At 39.7% G+C, this 11,481-nt stretch overlaps 1 protein-coding gene and 1 pseudogene across 2 annotated transcripts; one reads left to right on the top strand and one right to left on the bottom strand.

The window, feature by feature from the left end:
* Positions 1-685: 685 nt before the first annotated feature.
* On the bottom strand, positions 686-1,679 carry LOC308256745 (selenide, water dikinase 1-like; annotated as a pseudogene). The gene has a single exon. The product of its transcript is annotated as a selenide, water dikinase 1-like (transcript).
* Positions 1,680-1,835: 156 nt separating this feature from the next.
* Positions 1,836-2,228, top strand: LOC308255709 (small ribosomal subunit protein eS24-like; the record flags this gene model as incomplete). The annotated part of the gene is made up of 1 exon (XM_080683502.1): positions 1,836-2,228. One exon carries the CDS (start codon positions 1,836-1,838, stop codon positions 2,226-2,228), a length of 393 nt encoding a protein of 130 aa, XP_080539628.1.
* Between the last annotated feature and the right edge of the window lie 9,253 nt (positions 2,229-11,481).

Below are 11,481 nucleotides of genomic sequence, written 5' to 3'. Positions count from 1 at the left end.
ACCATGTGCCCACCATCCAGATATCATTGCTGACATGTACACATAAGGAACTGTTTGACATTGAAACAGGGACTCAGAACTGTTGGACATTGAAATTGGGACTCAAACATTTTTTGTTATTATATGTTTATTTCTAGTCTGCAGAGGCAAGATTTTTTAAAGGAAAGAAATGGGGGAAAAATAGATACAGAGGCAAAGAAGCATTGAACAGACTGTCAAACTACAGCGGAAAGGCAGGGGAGGTTGCGGGGGTGGGGGGGGGGGGCTGTAAGAGATCAACCGAAGGACTTGTATGCATGCATATAAGCATAACCAATGGATAAAAGACACTGGCGGGGGGGAAGGTAAAGGCATGTACTGGGGGGTAGGGGAGGCCGGGGGGAGGTCAATGGGGAAAAAAAGAGGAGACATATGTACTACTATTTGTAATACTTCAAACAATAAATAAATAAATAAATAAATAAATAAATAAATAAATAAATAAATCTACTTTAAAAAAAACAACAGGAAAAAAAAGCAATGGATTTTATCTTATTAATTGCATCCATTCACAAATAGACCTCAGGTCACCAGATGTGTAGACACAATGAGATCTTTTTGTTGTTGTTTATAGTCTTTAATTGAAATGATGATAAAGGAAATAAATCTATTTAAAAACAAAACCAAATAGCTATTTCGGTCTAGATTAAGAGGTGGCACCAGGTGTAGAATTCACATTTTGAGTGGCCACCTGTGGTGGGACTTCAATGATTTGGAGTTTGCCTATGGTTCTGGCTGTACGATTGCCCTTCTCTACAATCCTAATAATCCATGCTTGGTGACCTCCACCATATTTGGGAGACTTTATCTCTACACAGAACCCAGCTTCTTGCTCAAGTGGTAAACAGATTAGAAGGCCTCCTGATGTCTCCAGGCAGGTCCCATGCATGAGGCCAAACATGTTTCTGTAGGCCTTGCTCACAGCAGCCATCTTGGCCAGGACAGGGGGGTTGTGAATCACAAAGGACACCTCGTTCCTCTGCTGCTTAGCCAGGTTCTGTGCGTGGCCTAGAATTCCAAAGCCAGTGATATCAGTGGCAGTGTGGGCATTGAACGTGTGCATGAGTCCAATAGCTGTTCTGTTGAGCCTTGCCATATTCATCATCACCTCCTGGTATGCCAACTCCACATCTTCTTGAGTGACCACTAGTTTAATTTTATTCCACTTTTCAGGAATATCCAACAACTGGTGCACAGCCATGGCCACTTGTGTCCCCGGGGCTTGGTCAGAACTAGCACGTCCCCAGGCACTGCGTTATCTGGCATGATGAATTCATTGGGCTGGCAAAGAGTTGTAGCCACTCCTCCCGAAACAATCCAGGGGTTTAACACTGTTTGTCTGCCCATTTCAGATGTTCCTGCCTCCTCTGCTGCATCTTTAAAACCCTGTATATTAGGGGCATCACTTTATCCCTTTCCCTATCGGTCATTTTATTACTGATTCCAAGGAGCATCAGCATATTGTCACATTCTGTGACCCCCATTGCATAGAGGTCACTGAGTACATTGGCACAAGCTATCCTGCCCATCACATAAGGGTCAATGATATGATAAATGTAATCTGTGGTTTGCACCAAGGAAAGACCACAATGCCTCAAAGGAATGACACAATTATCCATCCCAATGCCAAGCGTTGGCATAACTGCTTCCAGAAGCTGCTTTTCTTGGAACCAGGCCGGGGCGCCCAGGTTCAGTTGGCGCCGCGCTAGGGGACCCTCCTTTATTTTTCCTTTTTTTTTTTTTTTTTTAATATTTTTGCTTTTTCCTCCCTGGCTGCTTGAAGATCAACCTTCATCATGAATGACACAGTAACTATCCGAACCAGGAAGTTCATGACCAACAGACTACTTCAGCTGAAGCAAATGGTCATTGACATCCTTCACCCTGGTAAGACAACAGTACCCAAGACAGAAATTCAGGAAAAACTAGCCAAAATGTATAAGACCACACTTGATGTCATCTTTGTATTTGGATTCAGAACCCACTTTGTTGGTGGCAAGACAACTGGCTTTGGCATGATTTATGGTTCCTTGGATTACACAAAGAACAACGAACCCAAACATAGACTTGCAAGACATGGCCTATATGAGAAGATGACCTTAAGAAAACAGAGAAAGGAATGCAAGAACAGAATGAAGAAAGTCAGGGGGACTGCAAATGCCAATGTTGGTGCTGGCAAAAAGGAATAAAGATTCTTCAGTGACTTTATCTGTGGTGATTGTGCAGATTTTTCATAAGAGGATTAATAACCTAAATTTTTATGTGAAAAAATGTTTTTCATTGATTTCAGAAAGGAAGAGAGAGGGAGAGAGAAATAGAAACATCAATGATGAGAATCATTGATTGGCTGCCTCCTGTACAGCCCCTACTGGGGATGGAGCCCACAACCTGAGCATGTGCCCTGACCAGGAATCAAACGCTGACATCCTGGTTCATAGGTCGACACTCAACTATTGAGCCACTCCAGCTGGGCTTTATCTTTATAATTCTAATGTCTGGGACTTGGTAAGCACAAAGAGACAGAAAGAACCTTGTTCGTGGAATCCAAACACTCTGATTTGAATCTTCACTTCACTACCTACTATTTGTCTTGGAATAATTCATTTAACTTCCAACACCTTCAGTTCCTGCGATAGTAAAGTCAGGGTAATACCTCTTTCAACTATTGTGAGGATTAAAGGAGACAATAATTTAGGGAAGTGTCTGGAATGTATATGTTCAATCAATATGGCTTTCCTTGGTATTGACAATACTAAAATTTATGTAAATATTTTTCAATATTATTTAAATAAAGGGGTATCTATTAACCTAAGTATCCTATAACAACGTAGTTCTGCAGAGTTTATAATATCTGCTATGAGTCTATGTGACAAGTTCTTTAAGAAAATATATAGAAAATAAATTTATGGACTTATTAAAGGAAATTAATTTGCTAGCTCCTTGGCCAGGACTTTTTACTTTGAAATATAATCAGGTGAGATTTAAAAGAAATTACTGATATATGAATTTAAGCATCCTACATGGGACATATGACAATAAATTCACATTGATAACATGCAAAAACTATTCTGGCCCTGGTTGGTGTGGCTCACTTGGTTGAGTGTCATTCCGTGCCCCGAAGGGCCAAAGGTTCAATTGCCAGTCAGGGCACATACCTAGGTTTTTGAGTTCAATCTCTGGTTGGGGCATGTACAAGAGGCAACTGATAGATGTTTCTCTCTCATATTGATGTTCCTCTCTCTCTCTCCCTCTCTAAAATCAGTAGTAATAATAATAATAAAAAAACATATCCATGGGTGAGGATTAAAAACCATCACCAACAAAAAAACACAGATTGCTAGGGTCCCACCTAGAGTTTTTTATTCAGTAGGCCTGGGATGGGGCCTGAGAATCTGAATTTCTGACAAGTTTTCAGGTGATGTTAATGTTGCTGGTCCATGAACCACACTTTGAAAATAACTGTTAGAACATTTTTTTAATTTCCCTCCCTACTTCACCTACCTAATTTTTCATTTAATCTTCAGTCCTTCCCTCACCATAGAACATAGTGCTCCATGGCACAGTGTACTTAACCCTATCACATAACTTATCACATGATATTGTAATATCCTATTTATGTGTGCTTCTCTCCTACCAGACTATTATCCTCAGCACCGAACAGTCTGACAGAGTAAGCACTCAATGTGCATGATGATTGAATAGGTTCCTTAATTTTGACATTTTAGAAGACTCAACTAAAACAATATCTTTACAATCATAGGATATTTAGAAGCTTCTATGTGCTAGAAATAAAAGATAAAAACATCAAGGATCCCTTTATTGATAGGATGAAGGAAAAATATGGCTATTTTTTAAATGTATTTTATTGGTTTTTTACAGTGAGGAAGGGAGAGGGAGAGAGAGTTAGAAACATTGATGAGAGAGAAACATCAATCAGCTGCCTCCTGCACACCCGCTACTGGGGATGTGCCTGCAACTAAGGTACATGTCCTTGACCGGAATCGAACCTGGGACCCTTCAGTCCGCAGGCCGATGCTCTATCCACTGAGCTAAACCGGTTACGGTAAATATGGCAATTTTTAAATGTTAACGTTTTCTAGGAAGTGTGTTTATTCCAATTCTTTTCAACCAAAGCACTACACATTGAAATAATGACTAACGACAAAGGTCAAGAATGCAAGTTAAGATACTATACCTACTACTCTTCCAATAATTACTTCAAAGTCTGTATTCTGTTCTTCTAAAAGTGCACTCTTTTCCCTTTAGACTAAACACGCTAAACCACAAGACTATCTAATATAGTTGGGCCTTCAAAAATGCTTTAATTGTTGCCAGAGCTGGCCAGATAATTTCAATATCTCAACATAATTTGCTTTCACGGCTCTATAAACCCTTATATAAAATTACAAAATCAAAAGAAGTTTTATAAACAAGTTTTTCATAACTTTAAGGCAAACTCATTAGGCAGCAAAATCTGACCTGAACAGATATATGCTTATTATATACATTATATAATCTTTATTTATCTTAGTCAGGGTTAATACTAATGCATTTTTGTTGCATGGGTATTAATATTACAAGCTGCTGCTCCAAACCCTGCACAGGTCTACAGAAAATATGGTAGGTAGATGCATATATTCCTGCCTAAATTCCAACAACTCTGAATTCTGAAACACATCTAGCCCAAAGCGTTTGTATAAAGGATTATGTGCCTATATAAAGAGATATCAAATTCTCTTAATCTCTATATTTTGTTTGTCTACTGTATTGAAAGTATTTATCCAAATAATGCCCTCTAATGTTTTGTATCTAAAGAACTGATCTTATTGAAAATAGTTTTCCTCATTTTATGTTTTATTATTAGCCAACTATTTTTGGAAACGCAATGTTTCTATTTATATGTGAGACTTTTTATTTTTTACTTTAAATAAATTTTTATTGTTGATAGTATTAGAGATATCTCTTATTTTGCCCCTCTTTACCCCCTCCTCCCAGCCCCCACACACTGAGACTTTCTTTTTAAATCAGGTTATAGGAAATTCTATACTTCTTTGGGATCCTTGTGGCTCATTTCCATCAAATGAATTATCGTCATCCTTACATGAATTGTCACCAGAACAAGCAAAGCATAGAACTAAAAAAATATATCTGGTGGAAAACATCTTATTTTGAAACACATGTGAAAGACTAATGTCACATTTACAAACCAACAGTTAGCAGTTCCAACTGATGAAAGTAGAATTTTTGTAAACTAAGATGTAAAGAGAATAAAACAATAAACAGGTATTACAATTGTAAAGAGCAAAAAACACCTAAAATATGTTTAGGAATGAACTGAACAAGAAATGTACAGAATCTATGTGAAGAAAATGCTACTGGGAAACTTTAAAAGAAAACCTGGGAAAATAAAGGGCCACATGTTTGTAGATGGTATATTTGGTTTCACATGAGCTTAAACTGAGAGTTATCTGAAGGAAGAGAGGTACCTTGTGTAGATCCCTAAGAACAGAAAAGGCAATAGGGCCTTAGTAAAGGCAAAGCAGAACCTGGAAAACCTTAGAAGCCCAGGCAGCTAGCTACCCCACTACCCTCTTCTGGGGACCTAGGACTCCTTAGTTCTGCTTCTCTCTGTATATCTGCCTGTCTCTGCAGGCCTGCTTTCTCCCTGGGTCAATGTCTGTTTACCTTTGTGTCATCACTTTCTAGGTCAAGAGACCAGGATAAGAGTATTTGCAAACTTCTAGGAGAGAGAATCCAATTGGACCAACCTGAATCAGTCTCCACCTTAATCCTAGCAATCAGCTATGGCAGGGGAGGGGAGAGTCAAATGGGTATCTGTTCATTAACAAAGGACATGGATGCAGATTGAGAGTTGGGGGAGTAGTACAGGCAAATTGAATGACATGTCCATTATAGATGAGCAGATGAACAGATTCCATATTGTGGAAAGGCAATATAACACAGAGGTTAAGAGCAGAGGCTCTGGGGCTTAAATGCCTGAGTCTGACTACTGTAGATTTTTTGAGAGGGTGTGGGAGGGTGGGAGAGAGAGAGACAGAGTGAGAGAGAGAAAAAAAAACATCCATTACCTGCCTGCATGCCCCCTACTGGGGATTGAGCCAGAAGATAGTCCATTCTCCTCCACTCTGCTTCCCTCTCCCTTTTTTAAATAACTTTCTTTGAAAGTTATGACCATTGACTTTTTTCTCAAGTGAATTTTAGTATCCTTTTTTTAGATCTATAAAGTATCACTTTTTGCATTTTAATTGAAACTGATAATATACAAATAACTTAGAAATGAACTGGTTATTTTTTTTACTAATTTAGTCCACCTCACATTTTATGTTCTTTTTTGCTAGACTTTCCTTTTTGTCCCTCAATAAAAGTTTTATTGAGTGAAAGCCATTAAAAAGAAGAGCAAAGAAAAACTTCCCTCAGCAAGTAAACACCACAGGCCATGGTAAACGATGAAATTAAAAATGGCAAAAAATTTCTAATTGTATTTCATACAAAGGTTAATAATATTAATAATATATAAAAAGCACTTGTAATCTCAAGTTTAAAATAGGCAGATAGCATGAACTGGCAATTCACAAAAGTTGAGCCAATATATGAAATATGTTCAACCCAGCCAGTGTGGCTCAGTGGTTGAGCATCAACCTATGAACCAGGTCACCGTTCGATTCCCAATCAGGGCACATGCCTGGGTTGTGGGCTTGATTCCCAGTGTGGGGCGTGCAGGAGGCAGCCGATAAATGATTCTTTGTTGTTGTTGATATTTCTATCTCTCCCTCTCCCTTCCTAAAATAAAAAATAATATATGTGTATATATATGTGTGTATAATATATATGTATGTGTGTGTATATATATACGTAATAAAGATGTTCAGATTTACACTTAGTCAACAAAATGCAAATTAAAATGAGGATAAAAATGATAAAAGATTTTTAAACGGTGATAAAGATCACAAAGATTGACAATACTCAAGATTAGCAATAAAACAGCTGTCATTCACATAATCTGTTGGGGAAAAAGTAGTACAATAGTCCCCTCTTATCTGTGGGGTATAGATCCAAGACCCCCAGTAAGAGATTAATAACTAATAAAATAGAACAATTATAACCATATACTGTAAGTTATGTGAATGTGCTATCTCTCCCCCTCAAAATATCTTATGGTACTATGCATACAGCATGGATACACTGCACAAGGGGGTGATTCATATCAGGGGTGGGACAGAGCCAGACCAAAAGATTCATCACACCACTCAGACAGCACCCAATTTAAAACTTAGTTTATTTCTGAAATTTTCCTTTTAATATTTTTGGACTACAGTTGACTCAGGTAACTGAAACTGCGGAAAACAAAACTATGGATAAGAGGGGACTACTGTAAATACATTTCAAGGGGAGAGTCTGGTAACATATTGAGAATCTTACATATGTGCATTTCTCTTGACCCAGTAATTGTATTTCTATGAATTTATTGGAAGTAATCAGGTACATGTATACATTTATGTATATGAAGAGTCACTTGGTATTGTTTATACAAGTGAAAAACTGACAACCATTTTGGGATTGGCTGAACATATTATATCTACTAAGTGCCATTATACTCATTAAAGCCCTGTCTGGTTTGGCTCAGTGGATAGAGCATCAGCCTGTGGACTGAAAGGTCCCAGGTTCGATTCCGGTCAAGGGCATGTACCTTGGTTGCGGGCACATCTCCAGTAGGGGGTGTGCAGGAGGCAGCTGATTGATGTTTCTCTCTCATCGATGTTTCTAACTCTCTATCCCTCTCTCTTCCTCTCTGTAAAAAAATCAATATATTTTTTTAAAAAAGAAAAAAAAGGATTGTGTAACTTTTTAATTTACCTGGAAATATATGAGACATTACTGGGAGAACATACTAGTAATATGATCACATTTTTCTATTAAAAGAAAATTTCACGTGTATACATGTTAAATTATTTCTGGATGGTGAGGTTGTGGCTGAGTTTAACTTTCTTTTACATACGTTTTACGTACTTTTGTACACTTTTGCAGGGAACTGGCATTTTTAAAAAGCAGCTTCCTTCTTACGATCAGAAAATACAAGGAAACTATAGAATCGGGTGAGGCTTCCACCCACTCGCGGGGGCTGAGGTAGGGTGAAGGGGCTCAGCAAGTGCTCAGCGACCGGAAACACGCCTCGTGGGCCCTCGGGAATTCTGCGTAACGTACGGATACCACGTTACCTCATGAAGAAGAAACTTACCATTTAAAAGAAAAATACCTCTTGCTTTTAACACATCTATTAATCTGAGCGCAGACAGCCGTTTCTATCCTGAGAAGCTAGAAGGGGGGGGGGTGGTGAGGAGAGTGAAGGTTTTTTTCTTTAAAGTGAAAAAGCCTTCCCCGCCCCCCACTTCCCCTCAGTCTGAAGGGGCTTCGAATTCCCCTTTGGGAAGGCCGTTTCCATGAGTGACGATTCGCGGGAATGCGGTGAAAAGAGCGTCAGCAAATCCACCATTGTGCTCGAATGCCGCCCTGAAACGAGGACGCACGCGCGGCGCGGCTGGGGGCGTACATGCGAGGCAGACCCTGATTGGCCCACTGTGCTTAAGCCTGCGCGCGTGCGCAGAATCGTCTCTGCGCGCCGGGCAGCTCATCCCCCGTAGGTGCGTCAGTCTCGGAACTGAGCGAGGGTCTTAATGCCTGCCCTGGAGAAAGGAGCGGGTTAAATGTCCTCGCACCCATAACTAGCAGGCTCTTCGAGGCTTGGCCCACTGCTGGCGTGAGACTGAGGGAGAGGCGAGGCCCAGGGGGAAAGGTCGGGTCAGGGGCTGGCGATTGCCTGCGTAGTGAAAGTCTGGCAGGCCTGTGCGGGAGGGGGTGGGGGTGAGGGCGAGAGGAGGGACCTGCCTGCCCCCACAAACCCCTACTGGAGACTTCAGTGAACAGTGAAACCTCTAAGATAATTGTTGAGGAGGTGGAGGGTCACTTAACTAAGATAGACGTGACTAAGCTTAAGCTTGTGTTTGGAGTAGAGGTTGGTAACCAACTTTTGAATGACTATATATATATGGTCTTTGGGTTTGAGGTATCAATAGGACATGTCTGGAAATGTTTACATGAAGTCTTTTAAGGCAATCTTTGTGACTTACCTGTAAAAAATGGAAAATGGGTCCCTGATTTGTTACTTTAGGTCCTAAAATTTAGGATATTCAAAACAATTGGTAAAGTGTTATAAAATTAGTTATCTTCTCTGGGTAATCATAACTGTAATGATTAATTTGTAGCTTTGCTGTAAAAGTCTACCATTTTGAGTCCCAGAGAGTGTAGAAGAATCACAGAGTAAAACCTCCACAGAGGCCTGGAAACGGGGTAAAACTTTCAGATTAAAGATTTCCAGAACACATGGAGAATGATGTTCAGAGGCTAGTCATATTTATTATTTTAAGGGCTGCCGGATATTCTATCATACTTATATATTAGGGTAATAGAGAAGTTAAGAGTTTTTTAAACAAGCCTCAATTTAGCCCTAGGTGGTTTGGCTCAGTGGATAGAGTGTCAGCCTGCGGACTGAAGGGTCCCAGGTTCCATTCTGGTTAAGGGCACATGCCGGGTAGCATGCTCCATCCCCACTAGGGGGCAGCCGATCAATGATTCTCTCTCATCACTGATGTTTCTATTTCTCTCCGCCTCCCTTCCTCTCTGAAATCAATAAAAATATATTTTAAAAAACAACAAACCATAACATGACTTTCTTAAAAATATGTTTTTAAAAAAAACACAACCAAGACTCAATCTAAATTCTAGTTTCCCCAAAACTAGCAGTGTGACTATAGGTAGTTATTGATGAGCCTTGGTCATCAATAAAATGCCAAATTATCAGGTTCCCAATACCATAATTTATGTATTACCATAATTTTAACCTGTTAGTAATACCATAATTTTAACCTTTCTCCTCTTTTCTGGACATTTAATATTGTTTCTTGTCAGAGTCTTTATGCTGGAGTCCAAGAATTGTTAGGGTCCTGCTTTTAGGATCTTGGTCCTCAGGCTTTAAAATTTTTTTTTAATGTTCATTTACAGTGATTAAGCCTTAGGGAATTGGCTTACAATGGCTGATTTAAAAATGCCAATTCATTAATAAACTGACAAATACCTCTACTGGTTGCTTAGACTGCATTGTTTTTAGTATTTTACTAAAAGCACACTTCCTAGTCCTTTCTGTCTCTCTATTTTGCCTTTCTTTGTGTGTCTTTTTGTCTCTCTATTTTTTTTTTAAATATATTTTTATTAATTTTTTACAGAGAGGAAGGGAGAGGGACAGAGAAAAACATCGATCAGCTGCCTCCTGCACACTCCCCACTGGGGATGTGCCCACACCAAGGCACATGTCCTTGACTGGAATCGAACCCTGGACCCTTGAGTCGCAGGCCGACGCTCTATCCACGGAGCCAAACCGATTAGGGCTTGTCTCTCTATTTTGAACACTGTATTGTTCATTCCTCTTCAGTTTGCATCAATCCTGAGTGATATAACTTTGGCCATGAAGTATTCCAGAATCCTATTGGCAGAAGTTTACATAGGAGGAATGACAGCTGGAGGAAAAGCCACCCAATAGGCATAGGCTCTAAGGAAAGACTAGCAGTCCAAATAGAAAATTCCAAGAGAATCAGCGAATATGATTCCCATCTGATGGACAGGGGTAGTATAACAGAAGGGATTTTGAGACAGACAGTTTTTTAGGTTCAGGATCAGGGCAAAAACAGTGACAAGGAGATCCATTTTTGGTGACATAGGAAGCAGCCAGCTACTGAAAGACAATGGGGAAAAAGCAAATCTATTGGGAGATATTGGCAAGATTTACAAGGCTAGGGTTTAAGGTCAGGCTCCAGTCCCAGAAGGGAGCTGAATTTGAAAACCAGTAGTCAGGACTGAAGTTTAGTCTGACAGACTGGCTACATCTTGAGGGAAAGCTACTCATTTATAAATATGCCCAGGGTTAATTGCCAGGATGGAAGAAAGGACTGTTCTCAGTCCCTCTCGCTTGTGTAGAGACAGAAAGCAGCTCACCTCAAGGATCAGTTCAGGGACATGGAAATGTTTTAATCATAAAATATGCTGTGCACAAGGAAATGCCTCCATAATATGAATGTTATTTATAGTAAAATTGTATAAACTGGCCCTGACCGGTTTGGCTCAGTGGATAGAGCATCGGCCTGCGGACTGAAGGGTCCCGGGTTCGATTCCAGTCAAGGGCATGTACCTTGGTTGCGGGCACATCCCCAGTGGCGGGTGTGCAGGAGGCAGCTGATCGATGTTTCTCTCTCATCGATGTTTCTAACTCTCTATCCCTCTCCCTCCTCTCTGTAAAAAATCAATAAAATATAAAAAAATAAATAAATAAAATAAAGCTACTGGTTATATTTACATCGAAGCAGATTTTAATTA

The sequence above is a fragment of the Plecotus auritus genome (genome assembly GCF_963455305.1).
Source record: "Plecotus auritus genome assembly, chromosome: 8".
Classification (NCBI taxonomy): Eukaryota; Metazoa; Chordata; class Mammalia; order Chiroptera; family Vespertilionidae; genus Plecotus; species Plecotus auritus.
This window is presented reverse-complemented; position numbering and strand designations above follow the sequence as displayed.